Source organism: Procambarus clarkii, chromosome 10, assembly GCF_040958095.1.
Source record: "Procambarus clarkii isolate CNS0578487 chromosome 10, FALCON_Pclarkii_2.0, whole genome shotgun sequence".
In the NCBI taxonomy this organism is placed as follows: domain Eukaryota; kingdom Metazoa; phylum Arthropoda; class Malacostraca; order Decapoda; family Cambaridae; genus Procambarus; species Procambarus clarkii.
The window spans coordinates 23,854,196-23,877,530 of NC_091159.1; the positions used below are offsets into that span (position 1 = coordinate 23,854,196).

A 23,335-nucleotide genomic window follows, 5' to 3' on the forward strand; every position below is an offset into this window, starting at 1 on the left:
CTGAGACACATCCCTCACCAGCTGAGACACATCTCTCACCAGCGGCCAGCGTGACACACGAACCTCCCGCCACCAGCAAAATCCTTAAATATTGTGTTACGAGTCTCGACCATCTGTTTTTCACATCGTTTCATGCAATTTTATTCTGAAGGAATTAAACCAACGCTCAATTATGCCGAGCAAGATAACACCACAAAGGTAGATTGAACGTTGAACATCATTGCATTAGCATCATGCCAAAAATGCTGCTTGAAATTGCAGAAAATAGCATGTAAGTTTATTTATACGAGTTCTTTTTGATGCATAGTTTGGTGTGCAGGTGAAAATATATCTTTCCCCCCCTCGAGCGGATGGTGATGATGGTGGTGATGGTGAGGGTGGTGATGGTGGTAATGTAGAAGCCTTTGGTTTACGGCAGTCTGAAGCTTGCAAGAAGTCTCCTGCGATTTATGGATGAAAAATGTGAGTGTGGCTCTTGGCTTGGAGTTCAACATTTCAAAGTCTGGGCTCGGGAAACAAGAGATAAATCTCTAGGAGAGGCACGACAGATGCTTCAGTGCTCGAGGGTGCTCAAGGGCGCTCAAGGGCACTCATGAGTGCTCAAGGGCGCTCACACTGTCATGTCAACCACCTATAAGGAAACAAATACACCTTAACATCCTCACACACACATAATGCAACAGAAAATATACACTATATTCACCACTGCATAAAAATTCCTGTTGCTTTAATTACTTTATAGCGTTGAAACATTGACTCGAACCAACGTTCATGGACTTGGAATGATTATGTGAGGTGTCTATAGGCTCGTCCAACATTTATCAAGCATTTACGCAACACTTACGAAACCTCTACATCTTTTACTTGGTCATGGCGGCTCTGTTTACATTTCGTAAACATGTTACGAGTTTGGAAACTGTGGTTTTAATCGCCAGGTTAAACCCCTTTGGATCTGACCAGTAACTGATTGGGTGACCGCGCGGAGAGCCCCGGTGTTAGCTAGACCTGGGACCTGGATCAGCTTGTCCTCTCCAGTATGTACAACGTCACTAAATTGATGTACTAAATTGCCCGAACCTAACCTAACCGCGGACCAACGTATAGAAAACGGGGACATCTCGTCAATGCTGCAAACCGTTGTGATTTTTAGTATATCAGTTTATTTTTTGCCTTATGGGATTTATACGTCAAAATACGACGAACTATTGGCAAGGACGGGTTGCCTGGATAAGCCTAACAGGCTTGCCCATTCTCTCCGTCAATTTGGTATCCTTTCGCCATACCCAAAATACGCAGTTGCCTAACAGGCCAAAATTCCTTAAAATGCCGGAAAACTCTAAACAAAATTCTTTATTTTTATTCTTTGTAATTTTATTACAAAATTCAATTACCTCACGAAAATTCAGAATTTTCGTGAGGTAATTGTTTGCAAGAATTGGCCTGGTGGACCTTAAAAGTTGCACCATTTAAGTGTCAGGAAACCCTAGAATACAACTGTTGCCATCGGAATATGCAATAATTAGAACATCTAAAAACTCTTGGGAGAAAAATGGAGCCCACCCCACCTATGACAGCCCCCTACCACCTATCAGTCACCCTGCAATGTTAGGTGAGGCTAGTCCAAATGTCTGGGTCAGGCACACAAACCTAACTCTTTTGCATATATACGACCCAACTCCAAGAGTCGACTTCCATAGCGCCCCACCAACGGTATATCTTCCACTATATGCTTCACTTTAGCACAGTGGAAACGTTAAAATGAAACTGACGTTCGTAAAGACTGCAACAAGGCATAACCCTTGTTGGACGGGGCGTGGAGTGGACGGGGCGTGGGGTGGACGGGGCGTGGGGTGGACGGGGCGTGGGGAGGACGGGGTGTGGGGTGGACGGGGCGTGGGGTGGACGGGGCGTGGGGAGGACGGGGTGTGGGGTGTACGGGGCGTGGGGTGGACGGGGCGTAGGGTGGACGGGGCGTGGGGTGGACGGGGCGTGGGGTGGACGGGGCGTGGGGTGGACTGGGCGTGGGGAGGACGGGATGTGGGGTGGACGGGGCGTAGGGTGGACGGGGCGTGGGGTGGACGGGGCGTGGGGTGGACGGGGCGTGGGGTGGACGGGGCGTGGGGTGGACGGGACGTGGGGTGGACGAGGGGTGGGGTGGACGGGACGTGGGGTGGACGAGGGGTGGGGTGGACGGGGCGTGGGGAGGACGGAGCGTGGGGTGGACGAGGGGTGGGGTGGACGGGGCGTGGGGTGGACGGGGCGTGGGGTGGACGGGACGTGGAGTGGGCGGGGCGTGGGGTGGACGGGGCGTGGGGTGGACGGGGCGTGGGGTGGACGGGGCGTGGGGTGGACGGGACGTGGGGTGGACGGGGCGTGGGGTGGACGGGACGTGGGGTGGACGGGGCGTGGGGTGGACGGGGCGTGGGGTGGACGGGGCGTGGGGTGGACGGGACGTGGGGTGGACGGGGCGTGGGGTGGACGGGACGTGGGGTGGACGGGGCGTGGGGAGGACGGGACGTGGGGTGGACGGGGCGTGGGGTGGACGGGGCGTGGGATGGACGGGGCGTGGGGTGGACGGGGCGTGGGGTGGACGGGACGTGGGGTGGACGGGGCTTGGGGTGGACGGGGCGTGGGGTGGACGGGGCGTGGGGTGGACGGGGCGTGGGGTGGACGTCGCGTGGGGTGGACGGGGCGTGGGGTGGACGGGGCGTGGGGTGGACGGGACGTGGGGTAGACGGGGCGTGGGGTGGACGGGGCGTGGGGTGGACGGGGCGTGGGGTGGATGGGGCGTGGGGTGGACGGGGCGTGGGGTGGACGGGACGTGGGGTGGACGGGGCGTGGGGTGGACGGGACGTGGGGTGGACGGGGCGTGGGGTGGACGGGGCGTGGGGTGGACGGGACGTGGGGTGGACGGGGCGTGGGGTGGACGGGGCGTGGGGTGGACGGGGCGTGGGGTGGACGGGGCGTGGGGTGGACGGGGCGTGGGGTGGACGGGGCGTGGGGTGGACGGGGCGTGGGGTGGACAAAACATGTCTGAACGAGGCGACTGACTCTTAATAAAGCGAGATATGAGATCAAGCGGACCAAAAATATAATATTTTAATTGAGAATTTTGTACGAACAGCATTTTAAAACTGACGAACATTATGTTATGGTGCTGCGTGTGTGAGGAAGCGGCTGGTTGAACCCCTTCACACCCACAAATAAGGCCCAACAGGTTCCGGTAACCAAACGTTACTAAACTTGATGTCACAACTTACCATTGGTTCACACACGTCACGTGACCTCATGACGGGAGTGACGTCAGAGCCCTGCTGAGGATAAAAATAAATATCTTAATACATGGAAAATAAATACAGCAACTTCTCACATACAGCTGTATTTTGAATTAAATAAAATATTCAACTAGTCGTTGATGAAGGAAATAGTTCGTGTGGAGGCCAGATGCCTAGGGCTAACCTCGCTAACTTTTCAATATCAACCATTGGAGGGTATGGGAATGCCATCGGTCAGTCGGGGTCTGCCTTAGTGCCACACACTTAGAAATATCGGCATCTATAGGGACCCCCAGCGATTTTCATGAAGACTGAAATAGAATCAGGGAATGTTTTCTGTAGAGTTTTGATGGTTACTCTCGCTGTACTTATTTGGGTTATAGCATTATATTCTCTGAGACAGATGATAGAAAGGAGACAGGGGGAGAGGAAAGAAAAGAGGGTTGTTGGTGAGAAACGTAGAGAGGAGAGAAAGGCGAAAGGATAGTGGAGAGGTGAGAGAGGGGGGAGAAAGGTGCAGAACAGGGGCGATTGAGAGAAAGAACGAAGAGTCGAAAGCGGAAGAGAGGAGGGGGGGGGGTAAAGTGGAAGAGAAATGAGAGCGAGGGGAAGAAAGAGGGAAGGGGGGGAAGGGTAAATACATACACAGCCAAGTACCCCTCAAGTATATGTTTCAAATATCTTGATGTCTGTTCAAGGTTGAATGTAAGATGCACGGGGCATCTTATATTACATACAACTTCTCACTGTGAAATGTGATTGTAAGGGGGGGAGGGAAGAATGTCATAAGAGGTCGGGGGGTCGACCCCTTTGCCCCCTCTTTAAGGAGGACTGCACCCTATTTGGAATTCCAGTGACACGTATGAAGCCTAAAATGGGTGTTTTGTTTTCTATCGTGTTTTTCGACCGTTTTTCTCCTCTTCATATTGAAAATTACATACAACGTAACCATTATTAAACTATGTTTTCTAAACGTTATGCACAATGTTCTTTAAACGTTATGTACAATGTTCTTTAAACGTTATGTACAACGTTCTTTAAACTCTATGTACAACGTTCTTTAAACGTTATGTACAACGGTCTTTAAACGTTATGTACAACGTTCTTTAAACGTTATGTACAACGGTCTTTAAACGTTATGTACAACGTTCTTTAAATGTTATTACAACGTTCCTTAAACTCTATGTACAACGTTCTTTTAACTCTATGTACAAGGGTCTTTAAACTCTATGTACAACTGTCATTAAACTCTATGTACAACGTTCTTTTAACTCTATGTACAACGGTCATTAAACTCTATGTACAACGGTCTTTAAACTCTATGTACAACGTTCTTTTAACTCTATGTACAAGGGTCTTTAAACTCTATGTACAACGGTCATTAAACGCTATGTACAACGGTCTTTAAACTCTATGTACAACGGTCTTTAAACTCTATGTACAACGTTCTTTTAACTCTATGTACAAGGGTCTTTAAACTCTATGTACAACGGTCATTAAACTCTATGTACAACGGTCATTAAACTCTATGTACAAGGGTCTTTAAACTCTATGTACAACGGTCATTAAACTCTATGTACAACGATCATTAAACTCTATGTACAACCGTCTTTAAACTGTATGTACAACGTTCTTTTAACTCTATGTACAACGTTCTTTTAACTCTATGTACAACGGTCATTAAACTCTATGTACAACGGTCATTAAACTCTATGTACAACCGTCTTTAAACTGTATGTACAACGTTCTTTTAACTCTATGTACAACGTTCTTTTAACTCTATGTACAACGTTCTTTAAACTCTATGTACAACGGTCTTTAAACTTTATGTACAACTGTCATTAAACTGTATGTACAACGGTCTTTAAACTCTATGTACAACGTTCTTTTAACTCTATGTACAACGGTCTTTAAACTCTATGTACAACGGTCTTTAAACTCTATGTACAACGGTCTTTACAAGTTATGTACAACGTTCTTTAAACGCTATGTACAACGTTCTTTTAACTCTATGTACAACGGTCTTTAAACTCTATGTACAACGGTCTTTAAACTCTATGTACAACGGTCTTTACAAGTTATGTACAACGTTCTTTAAACGCTATGTACAATGTTCTTTAAAAGTTATGTACAACATTCTTTAAAAGTTATGTATAACGTTCTTTAAACGTTACGAACAACATTCTAACAACTATGGTCTTAAAATGTACCAACTACATGGTTACAACGTTGTAGCAACGTAACACTTTTTCAAAAATACTTGTGGTTCTACCATGGGGTCCCTGCCCGAGGCCCTGCCCGAGGCCCTGCCCGAGGCCCTGCCCGAGGTCCTGCCCGAGGCCCTGCCCGAGGCCCTGCCCGAGGCCCTGCCCGAGGCCCTGCCCGAGGCCCTGCCCGAGGCCCCGCCTGCCAATGGCCACGCCACTAGAATAATCTCCTGCTCTCCACCAGCCTTCTGCCGGCTCACAGGTCTGGCACGTGCCGACTATACGAGTCTACAGTCCTGGTTCTTTTTGCCTGATAGCTTTTGAACAGTTTCCAGCGTCTTATGATATTACATGTTCTGTGTGTGTGTGTGTGTGTGTGTGTGTGTGTGTGTTTGTGTGTGTGTGTGTGTGTGTGTGTGTGTGTGTGTGTGTGTGTGTGTGTGTGTGTGTGTGTGGGTGTGTGTGTGTGGGGGTGTGTGTGTGTGTGTGTGTGTGTGTGTGTGTGTGTGTGTGTGTGTGTGTGTGTGTGTGTACTCAGCTAGTTGTGGTTGTGGGGATTAAGCTTTGGCTCTTTGGTCCCAAGAGAGAGTGTGGGGTGAGGGGAGAGATACGACGGGAGAGAGGGGGATGGGGGGAGAGACAGAGGGGTTAGGAAGAGGGGTGACGAGGGGAAACAGAGACAAAGAGGGGTGGAGAAGAGAAGAGGGGGGGGGCAGAAGGACGGACAGGGACAAGACATAGAGAGAGGAAATTTAAAGGCCTTACCATCTGTGTCTGTCTGTATGTCCAATGTTGAGGGCCAGACGCCTAGGGCTAGCTTTACCCAATTTTTCCCATTAATTGCTGTTGGGTATGTGCATAACATGGGTGGGTCGGGATTGGAGTCACAGAAAACTCGAAAAATCTTCTCAAACAATATGATGACTGAATTATTAATATTATTATAATTATTCGTATTATTTTTTATCAGAAACTGTATGCCCTGTTCATGAAAAATCATAAACACAAATTTTCGATTTAAAGGGTAGGTATTATGACTTGATTTTTTTTTTAATTATTTCATAATTACTGCATACACGTTCCTATATTAAACAAGAATAATAATATTAATAATTCAAAGTCGTCATATATATAGTATGACAAGATTTTCCTTTGACACAAATTACAACTCGTCCATGTTGTGCACTTAACCAACAGTAATTACTGACAACTGGGTAAAGCTTGCCCCAAGCTCCTGGCGCTTAACATCGGTCACTCACTCATTTCCTACTGTACTCTTTGAAAATGTTTAAAAATTATGATAGTACTCTGATTATTTTTCGTTTTATTTCTCGTATGTGAATACTTACGCATAAATGAATCACGTGTTTTTGTTATTAGTCTAGCATGCATATATATATATATATTATATATATATATATATATATATATATATATATATATATATATATATATATATATATATATATATATATATATATATGCGGAAAATCCACAGAGAAATATGAAATGAGGTGAACGTTTCGGCTTTGTTAAAGCCTTTGTCAACACCAGACTGACTCACATGACTCACATGATTTTCCGCATAAAATGATCAGTGTTTTGTGATCGTCAATTGCATATATATATATATATATATATATATATATATATATATATATATATATATATATATATATATATATATATACATATATATATATATATATATATATATATTATATATATATATATATATATATATATATATATATATATATATATATATATTATATATATATATATATATATATATATATATATATATATATATATATATATATATAGCTCATAAAACAGAAGAAAGGGTCCTGAAAGATATTGTTAATAGAAACGTTATCCCTACAGACAAAAATCAGAGGATACAACTGACGATTTACTATAAAACCAGAAAAACGGCCAGCCTACTCATGAGAAACTCAAACCCAGACACAAAGCAGAGCGCTTTAAAAGAGACCAACGTCGTCTATGCCTTCAAATGCCCTCTTGGGGACTGTAAGCTCCAAAAAAACAGTATATAGGCAAGACAACAACATCTCTTTCTAGGCGTTTAACGATGCATAAGCAACAGGGCTCCATTAAGGAACATATAATCTCTTCCCACAACCAAACCATCGCCAGAGAAATCCTAGTAAACAACACAGAAATCATCGATAGATACAGCGATAGCAGACGGCTTGACGTTTGCGAGGCACTACACATTAAAAAGTCAACACCAGCAATCAACAGCCAATTAATGCACAACTATATTCTACCCACCTCAAGACTCCGCTCCAATATAGAAGCATCAAGAAATATGGACCAATAGGCTTTCTATAATCACTTCTATTCAATACCCATTGTTTCGTGTTCTGTCTTGTGTTGATGAAATTAATACCCTATTAATACCACCTCACCCCATCCACTTCACTCAAATGTAGATATAAACAAATCGGAGATGTGTAAGTTCTATTCAGTTGTGTATGTGTAAACTAAAGTCTTTGAAAATGTAATAAGTTTTATGAAACGCGCTCAAGTGTCGCGTCAGACTAGAAATAAAAATGAATTTTGGAGAATTGATTTTTGAATTACCACCAACAGTGAAAAGAAATGTACGAAAGATCGAGAAAATTCGTGTTAGAATTATTAATCTTACTTTTTCGGTCATTAATCTTACTTTTTCTTTATATATATATATATATATATATATATATATATATATATATATATATATATATATATATATATATATATATATATATATTATATATATGTATATATATATGTGTTGTACCTAGTAGCCAGAACGTCATACTCGGTATACTACGCAAGGCTCGATTTGCCTAATAAGCCAAATTTTCCTAAATTTATATGTTTTTCTCACTTTTTGTTATGAAATGATAAATCTGTCCATTTCATTATTTATAAGTTAATTTGTTGAAATTTGAGTTAAAACTAACGTAGATATATGACCTAACCTAACCTAACCTAACCTAACCTAACCTAATCAACCTTACCTAACCTAACCTAACCTATCTAAACCTAACCTAAACTAACACAACTAAGTCAATAATTTATATTCGCAATATATTATAATAATAATAATAATAATTCAAATAAACTAATTGGAAACAATTTATTGAAAATAAAAAAATATCTCTCGGCCTATTAGGCAAATTGGGCCTTGCAGAGCAGGCCAAGAAATGCGTTCTGGCTATTAGGTACGACATATATATATATATATATATATATATATATATATATATATATATATATATATGTCGTACCTAATAGCCAGAACGCACTTCTCAGCCTACTATTCAAGGCCCGATTTGCCTAATAAGCCAAGTTTTCATGAATTAATGTTTTTTCGTCTACCTAACCTACCTAACCTAACCTAACCTAGCTTTTTGTGGCTACCTAACCTAACCTTACCTATAAATATAGGTTAGGTTAGGTTAGGTAGGGTTGGTTAGGTTCGGTCATATATCTACGTTAATTTTAACTCCAATAAAAAAAATTGACCTCATACATAATGAAATGGGTAGCTTTATCATTTCATAAGAAAAAAATTAGAGAAAATACATTAATTCACTAAAACTTGGCTTGTTAGGCAAATCGGGCCTTGCATAGTAGGCTGAGAAGTGCGTTCTGGCTACTAGGTACGACATATATATATATATATATATATATATATATATATATATATATATATATATATATATATATATATATATATATATATATATATATGTCGTACCTAATAGCCAGAACGCACTTCTCAGCCTACTATGCAAGGCCCGATTTGCCTAATACGCCAAGTTTTCCTGAATTAATATATTTTCTCTAATTTTTTTCTTATGAAATGATAAAGCTACCCATTTCATTATGTATGAGGTCAATTTTTTTTTTATTAGAGTTAAAATTAACGTAGATATATGACCGAACCTAACCATCCCTACCTAACCTAACCTAACCTATCTTTATAGGTTAGGTTCGGTTAGGTAGCAGAAAAAGTTAGGTTAGGTCAGGTTAGGTAGGTTAGGTAGTCGAAAAACAAATAATTCATGAAAACTTGGCTTATTAGGCAAATTGGGCCTTGCATAGTAGGCTGAGAAGTGCGTTCTGGCTACTAGGTACGACATATATATATATATATATATATATATATATATATATATATATATATATATATATATATATATATATATATATATATATATATATATATATACAAACCCTTATAATTGAAACTGAAAATATCAAAATTCTTCTTAAACTCAATTTTCTGGAATTCCTTTGATGTGTTCTCATCCTTATATAAAAACCTTGTTCGCTGCTAAAATACTATTATTTTCTAGTGTGCATTAACATTTAAACAACAGAGGCAGTGTTATTCTGAACGAATTCCGTGTTGCTTTTCATGAAATACTTACATCAGTCCCCCCCCCTCCCCCCCCTCCCCCCCCCCCCCCCTCCCCTTATAGGGGAAGTATTTCACGTATGAAGTTATTTACCTATTCCAAAATATGTCACAACATGTTTTAATTAAAATGGCGATGTTTACACCTGATGTGAAGCAAAGTGCAGGAGTGAGCATTCTGACGCATTGATGTAAAGTGTTATGAGCGTTTTGACGCATTGATGTTAAAGTGTTGAGAGCGTTCTGACGCACTGGTGAAGAACAAAGTGTTCGATTTAGCGGCCGGAGACGTGTAGCCAACGCCAAGTGCCGGTAACGACGCATTATTGAACACAAAACACTCCCGGATTAGACCACCGTCTCACACCATTTCTCCAAGTGAGATATATTTTACCCACCAACCCTCACGTTAATGAGACCATTTCTTACATCAAACCAGCAAGATGACAAACTATTCAAAAAGATTACATTATTATCTATTAAACCACTGGGCAGAGTTGGGCAGAGTTAGGCAGGAGCAGAGTTAAACCAATGGGCAGAGTTTCTTTCACCCTATGCCTCTGTTACCTAGCAGTAAAATAGGTACCTGGGTGTTAGTCAGCTGTCACGGGCTGCTTCCTGGGGGTTGAGGCCTGGTCGAGGACCGGGCCGCGGGGACACTAAAGCCCCGAAATCATCTCAAGATAACCTCAAGAAGATAACCACATGTTAGAAAGAACATTACTAGCTATTAAACCACTTAGGAACATGAGAATTAAGGAAACAACAAGGGTGGTATGGAGCCCATACGAGGCAGCTCTTATTAATATCCACCGAAACTCGTTTATTTGCATGTTTATAGGAGCTGGAGGAGGACATTATTTCCTATTAAACTCAAATTAGATGCCATCGAGAATGAGATTCTGATCCCATCATGTCCTGGGGCCAGATTCACGAAGTAGTTACGCTAGTACTTACGAACCTGTACATCTTTTCTCGATCTTTGGCAGCTTTGTTTACAATTATTAAACAGTTAATGAGCTCCAAAGCACCAGGAGGCTGTTTATAACAATAACAACAGTTGATTGGGAAGTGTTTTCATTCTTGTAAACTGTTTAATAAACGTAACCAAAGCCGTCAAAGATTGAGGAAAGATGTACACGTTCGTAAGTACTTGCGTAACTGCTTCGTGAACCTGCCCCTGAAGTATATCGTATATCTTATCCTGTAGATTGAGAAATACTTCAACCGGCTTCTCGGTGGATTGAAGACTGTATAGCCTTGAGGGCTGGCCATGTGCTCGCTGTATTAGACTGGGTATGAAACGTAACTGCCTTGTGAATGATCTCTGACGTCTGGAACATATGCTCTCTGGAAGGAAGATGGTTATGCGAGTAAAAGCTTGTCCACGTACATTTATAAAACGTACAAGTGTCAATATTAGCAAGTAGTGTTGATTAAATCAATGGCCGAAATGCTTGAGAAATTAAGCTTTAAAATTTCTGATGGGAGAGATATTAAGATGAAATCCACTTCTAAAGGAAGATATTAAGATCTCCTTTAAGATAGTCTATAATGTGGATATCACGGGGGTGACAATATGTGGCCTTTACAAGGAAATATGTACAGTACATATGTACAAGTATGTACATACCCCATCAGTAAGACACTGTCTCTCTCCATATAACATTGATCACCTTGAAAACGAAATTAGGAACCGTAATGCCTAACAAAGGCTCTTTGCATTAGAAAGCGCGATTGTCAGAGCCCTTTGTTGTAAACTATCATTTCCTGCTGGACGCCCAAAACTGTATGTGTCCGTCACTACACACCGGGGCCGTGGTAAACAAGATTTAAACATTCCCGCGTTAATTCCAATCCTAAACAGCTGCAGAATTTTTTTATCGAGTTCGAATAATTGCAGAGCGGTTACTTTGAACACAATTGTGACTATAATTTGTATAATGTTTAAATAATCACAGAGAGGTCCCTTACATCCTCCAAGTTTAAATTTGCTTTCAATATGAGGAACCTTCCGGGTTCAGTGAGAGTAGAGTCAATATGCACACATAAACACAATCACATCAGCAGCATATAGTAAGCTGGCGAACATCAGGGCGGCCCTCATGACCGTAGACAACTGTACAAAACACCTTAAACAGCACATGTTGGACCAGAGGCAGAGTATGCAGCACTGGCCTGGAGCCCCAAGCTTATAAAACCCATTCAGAAGACTAAGAAAGAATGGAGCCACCACGATGGAACTAAAATCACCTACACTAGGAGAAAGACAGACTACATGATCCCGACATACAAAATACTTAGGAATATCGATGACATAGAGAGAATGTTAAGGTGGAGCAGGAACTTAACGAGAGGCCAGGGGCCAGATTCACGAAGCAGTTACGCAAGTACTTACAAACCTGTACATCGTTCTTCAATCTTTGACGGCGTTGTTTACATTTATTAAACAGTTTACAAGCATGAAAACTTCCCAATCAACAGTTTTTATTGTTATAAACAGCCTCCTGGTGCTTCGGAGCTCATTAACTGTTTAATAATTGTAAGCAAAGTCACCAAAGATTGAGAAAAGATGGAAAGGTTCGTAAGTGCTTGCGTAACTGCTTCGTGAATCTGGCCCCAGGCGTGGAAGTCACACACACGAGACATAGGGATGTGAAGAAGCACTTCAACAGTTTAAGGTCAGCAAGCAAATGCGACGAACTAGAAGGATAAATACTAGAGAGACTAATATTCATACTCTACATACATATATATTCATAATATTCTATAATATTATTCATAATATTCATACTCTACTCTAGCAAAAAGTCAGAACATCCTTCAGAAACTTGAATAAGGAGCTTTTAAGATCACTATATGCCGCCTATGCCAGTCTTAGAGTATGCCGCCCATGAGAGTCTTAGAGTATGCCGCCTATGCCAGTCTTAGAGTATGCCGCCCATGACAGTCTTAGAGTATGCCGCCCATGACAGTCTTAGAGTATGCCGCCCATGACAGTCTTAGAGTATGCCGCCCATGCCAGTCTTAGAGTATGCCGCCCATGACAGTCTTAGAGTATGCCGCCTATGCCAGTCTTAGAGTATGCCGCCCATGAGAGTCCTAGAGTATGCCGCCCATGCTAGTCTTAGAGTATGCCGCCCATGCCAGTCTTAGAGTATGCCGCCCATGCCAGTCTTAGAGTATGCCGCCCATGCCAGTCTTAGAGTATGCCGCCCATGAGAGTCTTAGAGTATGCCGCCCATGCCAGTCTTAGAGTATGCCGCCCATGCCAGTCTTAGAGTATGCCGCCCATGCCAGTCTTAGAGTATGCCGCCCATGCCAGTCTTAGAGTATGCTGCCCCATCGTGGAGCCCCCATCTAAAGAAACACATAAGCTAAAATATATGCAGAAATTTGCAACGAGACTCGTCCCAGAGTTGCGAGGGATGATGTACGAAGAGAGACTGAAGGAACTAAACCTGACGACGTTAGTAAGGAGGAGGGAGACGGGGGGACTTGATACAGACGTACAAAATCCTTAGAGGGATTGACAAGGTGGAAACACATGAAATGTTTACAATGAATATCAATAGAACAAGGGGGCATGGATGGAAGCTTGAGACTCAGATGTGTCATAGAGATGTTAGAAGGTTTTCTTTTAGCGTAAGGGGCAGTAAATGGAACGACCTACAGGAGCAGCTTGTGGAGGCTAACTCCATTCATAACTTTAAAAGCAGGAATAATAGGGAAATAGGTCAGGAGTCATTGTATTAGACAACCAACGACTAGAAAAGCGGGGTCGAAGGGCTAGAGTTCGATTCCGCAGCACAAAAAACGAGAACAAATGTGTGAGTGTACACACACACACACACACACACACACACACACACACACACACACACACACACACACAGTTGTCCCTAAGTACACAGGAAGTACATCTTCTTGAGATCTTGAGATGATTTCGGGGCTTAGTGTCCCCACGGCCCGGTCCTCGACCAGGCCTTCGCCCCCAGGAAGGAGCCCGTGACAGCTGACTAACTCCCAGGTACCTATTTACTGCTAGGTAACAGGGGCATCAAGGAGAAAGAAACTCTACCCATTGTTACTCTCCGGCGCCCGGGATCGAACCCAGGACCACAGAATCACACGTCCAGTGTTCTGTCCGCTCAGCCACCGGCTCCCTACACATAGCAATAACTCCTACACACACTTTACATGGTCTTAGAGATTGGGACGCAGATACTTCCACAATGTAGTAAGAGTCGTTTCCTAATTACTAATACTTCCAAACTATAAAAAGCGCCTTTTATTCTACCAAAACCTTGATTTCGTAACCAGGCGAGTAATATTTTTTTAAATTTCCCGCTTCCCATGAGTAAACTGACGAATTGGCGTGTTGTCGTTCGTACACAGCCAGAAAAAACCAGCTTACGAATAATAATTAACATGTTGACCAGACCACACACTAGAAGGTGAAGGGACGACGACGACGTTTCGGTCCGTCCTGGACCATTCTCAAGTCCCTTCACCTTCTAGTGTGTGGTCTGGTCAACATACTTTAGCCACGTTATTGGGACTCATCGCCTGAATAATTAACATGTATTTATACCTCTTACCCGAAAAAATTTACCGTAAAAGATGTAGAATCGAGTTGTTTTTCGAGAGATTTTCAAGTCTCTGGTGACCTGGCAGCCACTCTCCTCACAGCAAGGTCTTGATGATGTTGTAATCCCGTGTAAGAGCCGCGCCCAGTGACCCGGGGGGCAAGAGACGGGCTGCTTATCTTCATCAGAAAGCAGTGCGGCTTAGAGGCTCCTGGAGGCGCAGTCAACGAAGATCGGGGTTACAAACCCGCTCGTGTCTGTAACGTGTTTGTAAACTCGTTCGTTCGGGTTACAAACATGTTACAGGCACGAGCGGCCTTCCCTTCCAGGCAACTTGTCAGGGTGGAAAGCGCCAAGACATTACTGTATAGCACTGGGAAGGGGTCAAGATAAAGATTAGGGATGGGCTGGGGGGAAAGGAATGGTGCCCAACCACTTGGACGGTCGGGGATTGAACGGCGACCTGCATGAAGTGAGACCGTTCGTGTAGGAATAATAGTCATTTTCTATACATTGAAGGCATAAGCAATTAGCAAATACCACTTATTACTCTGGAATAAAAAAAAATGTTACACAGTCAACTGACGTTTTAACGCGTTTGTTTTAATATTTTCATCCATGTTTAACTCGTATATAATTATTAATCTTTTAATTATTGTAATTACCAAATTCAATATAATTATATCTTTAATTAATATGATTAACAAATAATTTGTTTTGACCTTGTTCCTGATAGTTAAACTAAAATGTGTAGTGAATAGTAAATTAATTTTGATTTAGAGTCTGATTTTTCCTTTTCTTGCAAGTAAAATAAATTGCTGTTCTCGGTAATTAATTTGTTCATAGAATGAGAAACTCCACTAAGATTTGTAATTAAGATAAATGCACAAGATCTGGTATCATTATTATAAGTGTGTGTGTGTGTGTGTACTCACCTAGTTGTACTCACCTAGTTGTGTCTGCAGGATCGAGCATTGACTCTTGGATCCCGCCTTTCGAGCATCGGTTGTTTACAGCAATGACTCCTGTCCCATTTCCCTAATATACCTGGTTTTAAAATTATGAATAGTATTTGCTTCCACAACCTGTTCCTGAAGTGCATTCCATTTCCCCACTACTCTCACGCTAAAAGAAAACTTCCTGACATCTCTGTGACTCATCTGAGTTTCAAGCTTCCATCCATGTCCTCTCGTTCTGTTACTATTACGTGTGAACATTTCGTCTATGTCCACTCTGTCAATCCCTCTGAGTATCTTATACGTTCCTATCATGTCCCCCCTCTCCCTTCTTCTTTCTAGTGTCGTAAGGCACAGTTCCCTCAGGCGCTCCTCATACCCCATCCCTCGTAGCTCTGGGACGAGTCTCGTTGCAAACCTCTGAACTTTTTCCAGTTTCATTATATGCTTCTTCAGATGGGGACTCCATGATGAGGCGGCATACTCTAAGACTGGCCTTACGTAGGCAGTGTAAAGCGCCCTAAATGCCTCCTTACTTAGGTTTCTGAATGATGTTCTAACTTTTGCCAGTATAGAGTACGCTGCTGTCGTTATCCTATTTATATGTGCCTCAGGAGATAGATTAGGTGTTACGTTACGTATATAATATCATATATTCAAGCGCTTTAAGTGTTACACCCTTTCCATTTACTAAGATCTATAACGCTAAACCTGGCTGTCCTTCCCATTCCATCAACTCTACATGAAAAACCAAACCACTCAATTTAATCACTTCTATCCGACAAGAGAAGGAAAACAGCCCCTTTCATTCCACACAAAGATGGAGCCAACGTCTCCCCATCCCACACAAGGAAGAAGCCAACCTCCCCCCATCCCACACAAGGAAGAAGCCAACCTCCCCCCATCCCACACAAGGAAGAAGCCAACCTCCCCCCATCCCACACAAGGAAGAAGCCAACCTCCCCCCATCCTACAGAAGGAAGAAGCCAACCTCTCCCCATCCCACACAAGGAAGAAGCCAACATCTCCTCATCCCACACAAGGAAGAAGCCAACCTCCCCCCATCCCACACAAGGAAGAAGCCAACCTCGCCCTATCCTACACAAGGAAGAAGCCAACGTCTCCCCATCCCACACAAGGAAGAAGCCAACCTCGCCCCATCCTACACAAGGAAGAAGCCAACGTCTCCCCATCCCACACAAGGAAGAAGCCAACCTCGCCCCATCCTACACAAGGAAGAAGCCAGCCTCTCCCCATCCTACACAAGGAAGAAGCCAACGTCTCCCCATCCCACACAAGGAAGAAGCCAACCTCTCCCCATCCTACACAAGGAAGAAGCCAGCCTCTCCCCATCCTACACAAGGAAGAAGCCAGCCTCTCCCCATCCTACACAAGGAAGAAGCCAACCTCCCCCATCCCACACAAGGAAGAAGCCAGCCTCTCCCCATCCTACACAAGGAAGAAGCCAGCCTCTCCCCATCCTACACAAGGAAGAAGCCAACGTCTTCCCATCCCACACAAGGAAGAAGCCAGCCTCTCCCCATCCTACACAAGGAAGAAGCCAGCCTCTCCCCATCCCACACAAGGAAGAAGCCAACGTCTCCCCATCCCACACAAGGAAGAAGCCAACCTCTCCCCATCCTACACAAGGAAGAAGCCAGCCTCTCCCCATCCTACACAAGGAAGAAGCCAACGTCTCCCCATCCCACACAAGGAAGAAGCCAACCTCTCCCCATCCTTCACAAGGAAGAAGCCAGCCTCTCCCCATCCTACACAAGGAAGAAGCCAGCCTCTCCCCATCCTACACAAGGAAGAAGCCAGCCTCTCCCCATCCTACACAAGGAAGAAGCCAGCCTCTCCCCATCCTACACAAGGAAGAAGCCAACGTCTCCCCATCCCACACAAGGAAGAAGCCAACCTCTCCCCATCCTACACAAGGAAGAAGCCAGCCTCTCCCCATCCTACACAAGTGTAACGGGGGGTGGGGGAAATAGCTCTATCTTGTCCATTATTCCACCCCCCAGTTAACTAACGAGGCCGGGGGAAACAGCTCTCTCTAGTCCGTTATCCCGTCCCCAGTTAGCTAACTATTCTAGAGCACCTCCAGAGTTCCTAAGGCAACCTCTCTCGTTCAACACGTTGTAACCTAGGTATTTGACTACCTAGGTGCTAAGACTACAAGGCGCCGTAACTGGATCAGTTACCCAAAACTCTAGAGAGAACTCTAGAATACAAAATCATTGCCACAAACGTATAAGAGGAAACGAAAGGAAAGAAATGAAAAGTGAAGTAATTAGTGAGGGTTTGGGGTGAGAGGTAGAGAGGTGGGAGGAGCGAGGAGGGTCATTAGTTGAAAGTGAGAGTTTAGAGAGGGGGTGGAGGGAGAGGTGTAGATAGGTAGAAGTAGAAGAGTAGATAGTAGAAGTAGAAGAGTAGATAGTAGAAGACGAAATGCTGCCACCATCCATTCATGATCATTACATACAAGACAAGGAATGGAACTTGCCTGTATCACAAAATTCTCAAAAGATGTTATCATGAGTTCATTATTAGTATGTTCCCTCTGTACCATGTACTCATTAAAATCAGGGAACCAATAATCCCCGAGGCTTTCTCACCTCAACTCAACTCTAGGGACACAGTGAAAGACCATTTAAATAATAAATTCAACAATTATATTTTTCATGATAAATATCATAACTTAAGCAATCCAATTAAAATGTTAAAGATTAATATTCAAAGTGAGTCATCCTCCAAGAATCTGAGAACACTACAATTGACTGCCCCTGATCGTCACACAACACTTGTAAAACACGACAAGTCACCTTAATGTTCACTCACCGAGGACTGAGTCTAAGTTGAATAGAGAGGGGGGGGGTCTGTAGTTGACAGAGACTCCCGCCCTGCCGGCCGACAGCCTCCCTGCTAGGGCCGTCTCCTCTGCTCTGCTCGTCTGCTGTTCTCTTGATTTAATCCTCCATGCTCGATAGCTCTCCGAGTTTATATTGGGGAACCTAGTAGCTAACTCCGCCCACAAGTAGATAGCCTCCGGCACTCTACCAAGCCACTCCTTAAACGTCGGCATGTTTGAAGGCTACCAGACTACAACTAAGAGATTATCAGAAGCAAGGTGAAATTCGCATGATCTGACCTCAGGTCACTTGGGGTCATTAACGCTTTGAGGTGTGAGTTCTCAGGCAGACAACTGGCGCCTCTCAGATCCTTGTCTGTGACTCATGTACTCTATGTATGTATTAAACTAAACCAAACACTTTTACAGTGTTACATCTCCCCTTCTCCCCGAAATAAAGTTTTTGCAACACTGCTAAAGCAAGCTAGCTGTGTGCAACAACTTTATTAACGAAAAAAAAAATACATCCTAGCTAAACAAATATACATCATCCTACTCTAAAAAAATGAAATATATAGACAGACGTCCATTGTCTCTGGCTGGGCGACGTCACTGCTTGGTCTTGTAGATAATCCTGTACCACATTTCTTCAACACAACTGCCTCCGTCGCTTCTCCGTCGTTAACGCACAACAACCCTTGGTCAACCCGAAAGCCGTTACTACTTGAACTGCGCACAGGACCGTGGAATTCGGTTGTCCCAGCTGATCTGTAATTGGCCCTACGTCAGTCACCATGAGAGACGTATATTGGGGTTCTTCACAGCTATAGGGACTACAAGTTTCGAGACCTTCATATAGTTGCCAACAGTAGAAATCCCATCCTACTCTTCTTCCTCCCTGTTGCTCCAGCACGCCTCCTTCAGAGAGCTACTTCTGACAGCCACATCAAGTCCGCACGACACAGGAAGAATCATTCAACAGAGCAACATGCTTGCAGGAGGGGCGGCCAGTTAAGGCAAACGATCCTGTCTTGCAATTACGCTCCATGCAATGATGCTGACACCAGCAAGGAACACGAGGCATCGTGTCTCACTCAGCTTGTCTTATCTTCTTCTTCTTCTTTCTTCTTTCTTCTCTCTTCCTCCTCCCATGGGTCTTTGACAAGCGACCTGGGGTCCATTGGGGTCCGTCCGTCCTGGGGTCCATCCTGGGTAGACCGATGTTGGTGGGACAGACTGGAGTCGTTGTTGCTCCTCTTCCATCTTTACTGGGTCGTCTGGGGTCGTCTGCAGAACGACCTGGGGTCCAGTCCGTCTTGGGGTCCGCTGGGGTCCGTCCGTCCTGGGGTCCACTGGGTAGACCAATGTTGACTGACCGAGAGGGCTGCATCTTGGGGTCCCCTGGGGTGGTGATGGTGGTGGAGCCATGACCTCCAAGTAGTGGGCTGGTCGTGGTGGTGGTGATAAACGCCCGTGAGTATGGTACACAGCAGCCGTCTCCCTCTTTTGTATGTGTGTCTCTCCTCTCTTCTGGCTCCCACCTGTGGGTGAACAGAAAGGCGACAATACCCGTGTTCCATCTTGTTGTGTGACCCTGTAGTTTGTATAGGGTTCACACAGTCCAATTATAAGCTCTCCTCCTGGCAACAACTACACTTAAATTTTAATAATCCAATTAACTCTGAATGATACTGACTTGGTGGAACATAAAACAGTAACAGAGTAAAGTTAGAGAAGAGAGAATAAGGTCATCACTACTTAATTTGTCACTAAACCAATCTCCACAATAAATATCAAAACTAATAGACCAAACACTAGCCTAACTTAACTATACCGTTCCTAATCTTAAGTACATAATTAACCGTTACTCCCACCCTTAACCTACAGCCACCTACGTGACCCAGAGTGTTTCCCTAGCATCTCCGCCGGTCAACAACTCCAAACTGTTGCCACCCCTGTGACCAGACTATCTAACGTCGAGCGTCCCCAACGTGAAGTCTACTGACATACTAAGCCTCCCCCTAGCATGCTGTACAAGACCAGTACACCTCGGGTTATTGCGTTCAAATGGAGTAAAACAGTCGATCGCAATAATCTGAGCAGAACCACACTTAAACTACTTAAGAACTACACCTGCCACTCCCCACTGACCTGGAGACCAGCGGTGGCTGGGTGTCCCCGTGGGACATGCGAGGTCACCTGTCACACTCAGCTGACCTGCACTACCAACACCGCTAAGTTCCCAAAATCGCCAAATCTTATCACTAACATAAATCACTACACACGCAAGTTCTGGTGAACATTCCCTGAACTACACAAAACTCACAAAATCACTAAACCACAACACCAGAGAATCACAATCTCCTAACCTGAAAACTCGCTAAATCGCGAAAGTAAACACCTGTCAAGATCTCCCTGATAGCGCCTGAGCGGCAAAAGGACACGTGGGACTGAACAATGTTAAAAGAACACCAACTACCTACAACATTGTTCAACACCGCTGCCAACATTGTAACGGGGGGTGGGGGGAAATAGCTCTATCTTGTCCATTATTCCACCCCCCAGTTAACTAACGAGGCCGGGGGAAACAGCTCTCTCTTGTCCGTTATCCCGTCCCCAGTTAGCTAACTATTCTAGAGCACCTCCAGAGTTCCTAAGGCAACCTCTCTCGTTCAACACCTTGTAACCTAGGTATTTGACTACCTAGGTGCTAAGACTACAAGGCGCCGTAACTGGATCAGTTACCCGAAACTCTAGAGAGAACTCTAGAATACAAAATCATTGCCACAAACGTATAAGAGGAAACGAAAGGAAAGAAATGAAAAGTGAAGTAATTAGTGAGGGTTTGGGGTGAGAGGTAGAGAGGTGGGAGGAGCGAGGAGGGTCATTAGTTGAAAGTGAGAGTTTAGAGAGGGGGTGGAGGGAGAGGTGTAGATAGGTAGAAGTAGAAGAGTAGATAGTAGAAGTAGAAGAGTAGATAGTAGAAGACGAAATGCTGCCACCATCCATTCATGATCATTACATACAAGACAAGGAATGGAACTTGCCTGTATCACAAAATTCTCAAAAGATGTTATCATGAGTTCATTATTAGTATGTTCCCTCTGTACCATGTACTCATTAAAATCAGGGAACCAATAATCCCCGAGGCTTTCTCACCTCAACTCAACTCTAGGGACACAGTGAAAGACCATTTAAATAATAAATTCAACAATTATATTTTTCATGATAAATATCATAACTTAAGCAATCCAATTAAAATGTTAAAGATTAATATTCAAAGTGAGTCATCCTCCAAGAATCTGAGAACACTACAATTGACTGCCCCTGATCGTCACACAACACTTGTAAAACACGACAAGTCACCTTAATGTTCACTCACCGAGGACTGAGTCTAAGTTGAATAGAGAGGGGGGGGGGGGGTCTGTAGTTGACAGAGACTCCCGCCCTGCCGGCCGACAGCCTCCCTGCTAGGGCCGTCTCCTCTGCTCTGCTCGTCTGCTGTTCTCTTGATTTAATCCTCCATGCTCGATAGCTCTCCGAGTTTATATTGGGGAACCTAGTAGCTAACTCCGCCCACAAGTAGATAGCCTCCGGCACTCTACCAAGCCACTCCTTAAACGTTGGCATGTTTGAAGGCTACCAGACTACAACTAAGAGATTATCAGAAGCAAGGTGAAATTCGCATGATCTGACCTCAGGTCACTTGGGGTCATTAACGCTTTGAGGTGTGAGTTCTCAGGCAGACAACTGGCGCCTCTCAGATCCTTGTCTGTGACTCATGTACTCTATGTATGTATTAAACTAAACCAAACACTTTACAGTGTTACACAAGGAAGAAGCCAGCCTTTCCCCATCCTACACAAGGAAGAAGCCAGCCTCTCCCCATCCTACACAAGGAAGAAGCCAACCTCTCCCCATCCTACACAAGGAAGAAGCCAGCCTCTCCCCATCCTACACAAGGAAGAAGCCAACCTCTCCCCATCCTACACAAGGAAGAAGCCAGCCTCTCCCAATCCTACACAAGGAAGAAGCCAGCCTCTCCCCATCCTACACAAGGAAGAAGCCAGCCTCTCCCCATCCTACACAAGGAAGAAGCCAACCTCTCCCCATCCTACACAAGGAAGAAGCCAACCTCTCCCCATCCCACACAAGGAAGAAGCCAACCTCTCCTCATCCCACACAAGGAAGAAGCCAACCTCCCCCCATCCCACACAAGGAAGAAGCCAACCTCTCCTCATCCCACACAAGGAAGAAGCCAACCTCCCCCCATCCCACACAAGGAAGAAGCCAACCTCTCCTCATCCCACACAAGGAAGAAGCCAACCTCTCCTCATCCCACACAAGGAAGAAGCCAACCTCCCCCATCCCACACAAGGAAGAAGCCAACCTCTCCTCATCCCACACAAGGAAGAAGCCAACCTCTCCTCATCCCACACAAGGAAGAAGCCAACCTCCCCCCATCCCACACAAGGAAGAAGGCAACCTCTCCTCATCCCACACAAGGAAGAAGCCAACCTCTCCCCATCCCACACAAGGACGAAGTCAGCGTCTCCTTTGTTTCCTCAGACATGGTGGGATGCTCCTAGTCTGGAGTCCCCGCTGCCTCCTGTTCCCTGTGTCGCCTGATTCGTATCTCCCTGTCGCAGCATCCAGGGGTCTAGATGTATATCTGGCATCTGAGTTGTTGGCTAGTGTATATCTATGCATACACACTATACATACATACATGTGAGGCGGTGTATGTATGCAACTGTACACGCTTAGGGAAGAGGGATGAGAATGGCTCCTCATATTAACAACATCACACACACACACACACACACACACACACACACACACACACACACACACACACACACACACACACACACACACACACATGATCATTTCACACACGAGGATAAAGTTATGATCTCAAACTGGACTTTAGAGTTATCTCCCACACACCTGCTTCATTTATACACCTGAAACATTAGTTTATTTGCTCTCATTATACGTCGTGTGTTAAATTAT

General features: G+C 44.2%; 1 protein-coding gene across 1 annotated transcript; it reads left to right on the forward strand.

Moving 5' to 3' along the window:
* Positions 1-16,288: 16,288 nt before the first annotated feature.
* On the forward strand, positions 16,289-22,948 carry LOC123747711 (nucleolar protein dao-5-like). The gene is made up of 2 exons (XM_045729933.1): positions 16,289-17,439; positions 22,144-22,948. Exons 1-2 carry the CDS (start codon positions 16,289-16,291, stop codon positions 22,946-22,948), a joined length of 1,956 nt encoding a protein of 651 aa, XP_045585889.1.
* Positions 22,949-23,335: the final 387 nt, after the last annotated feature.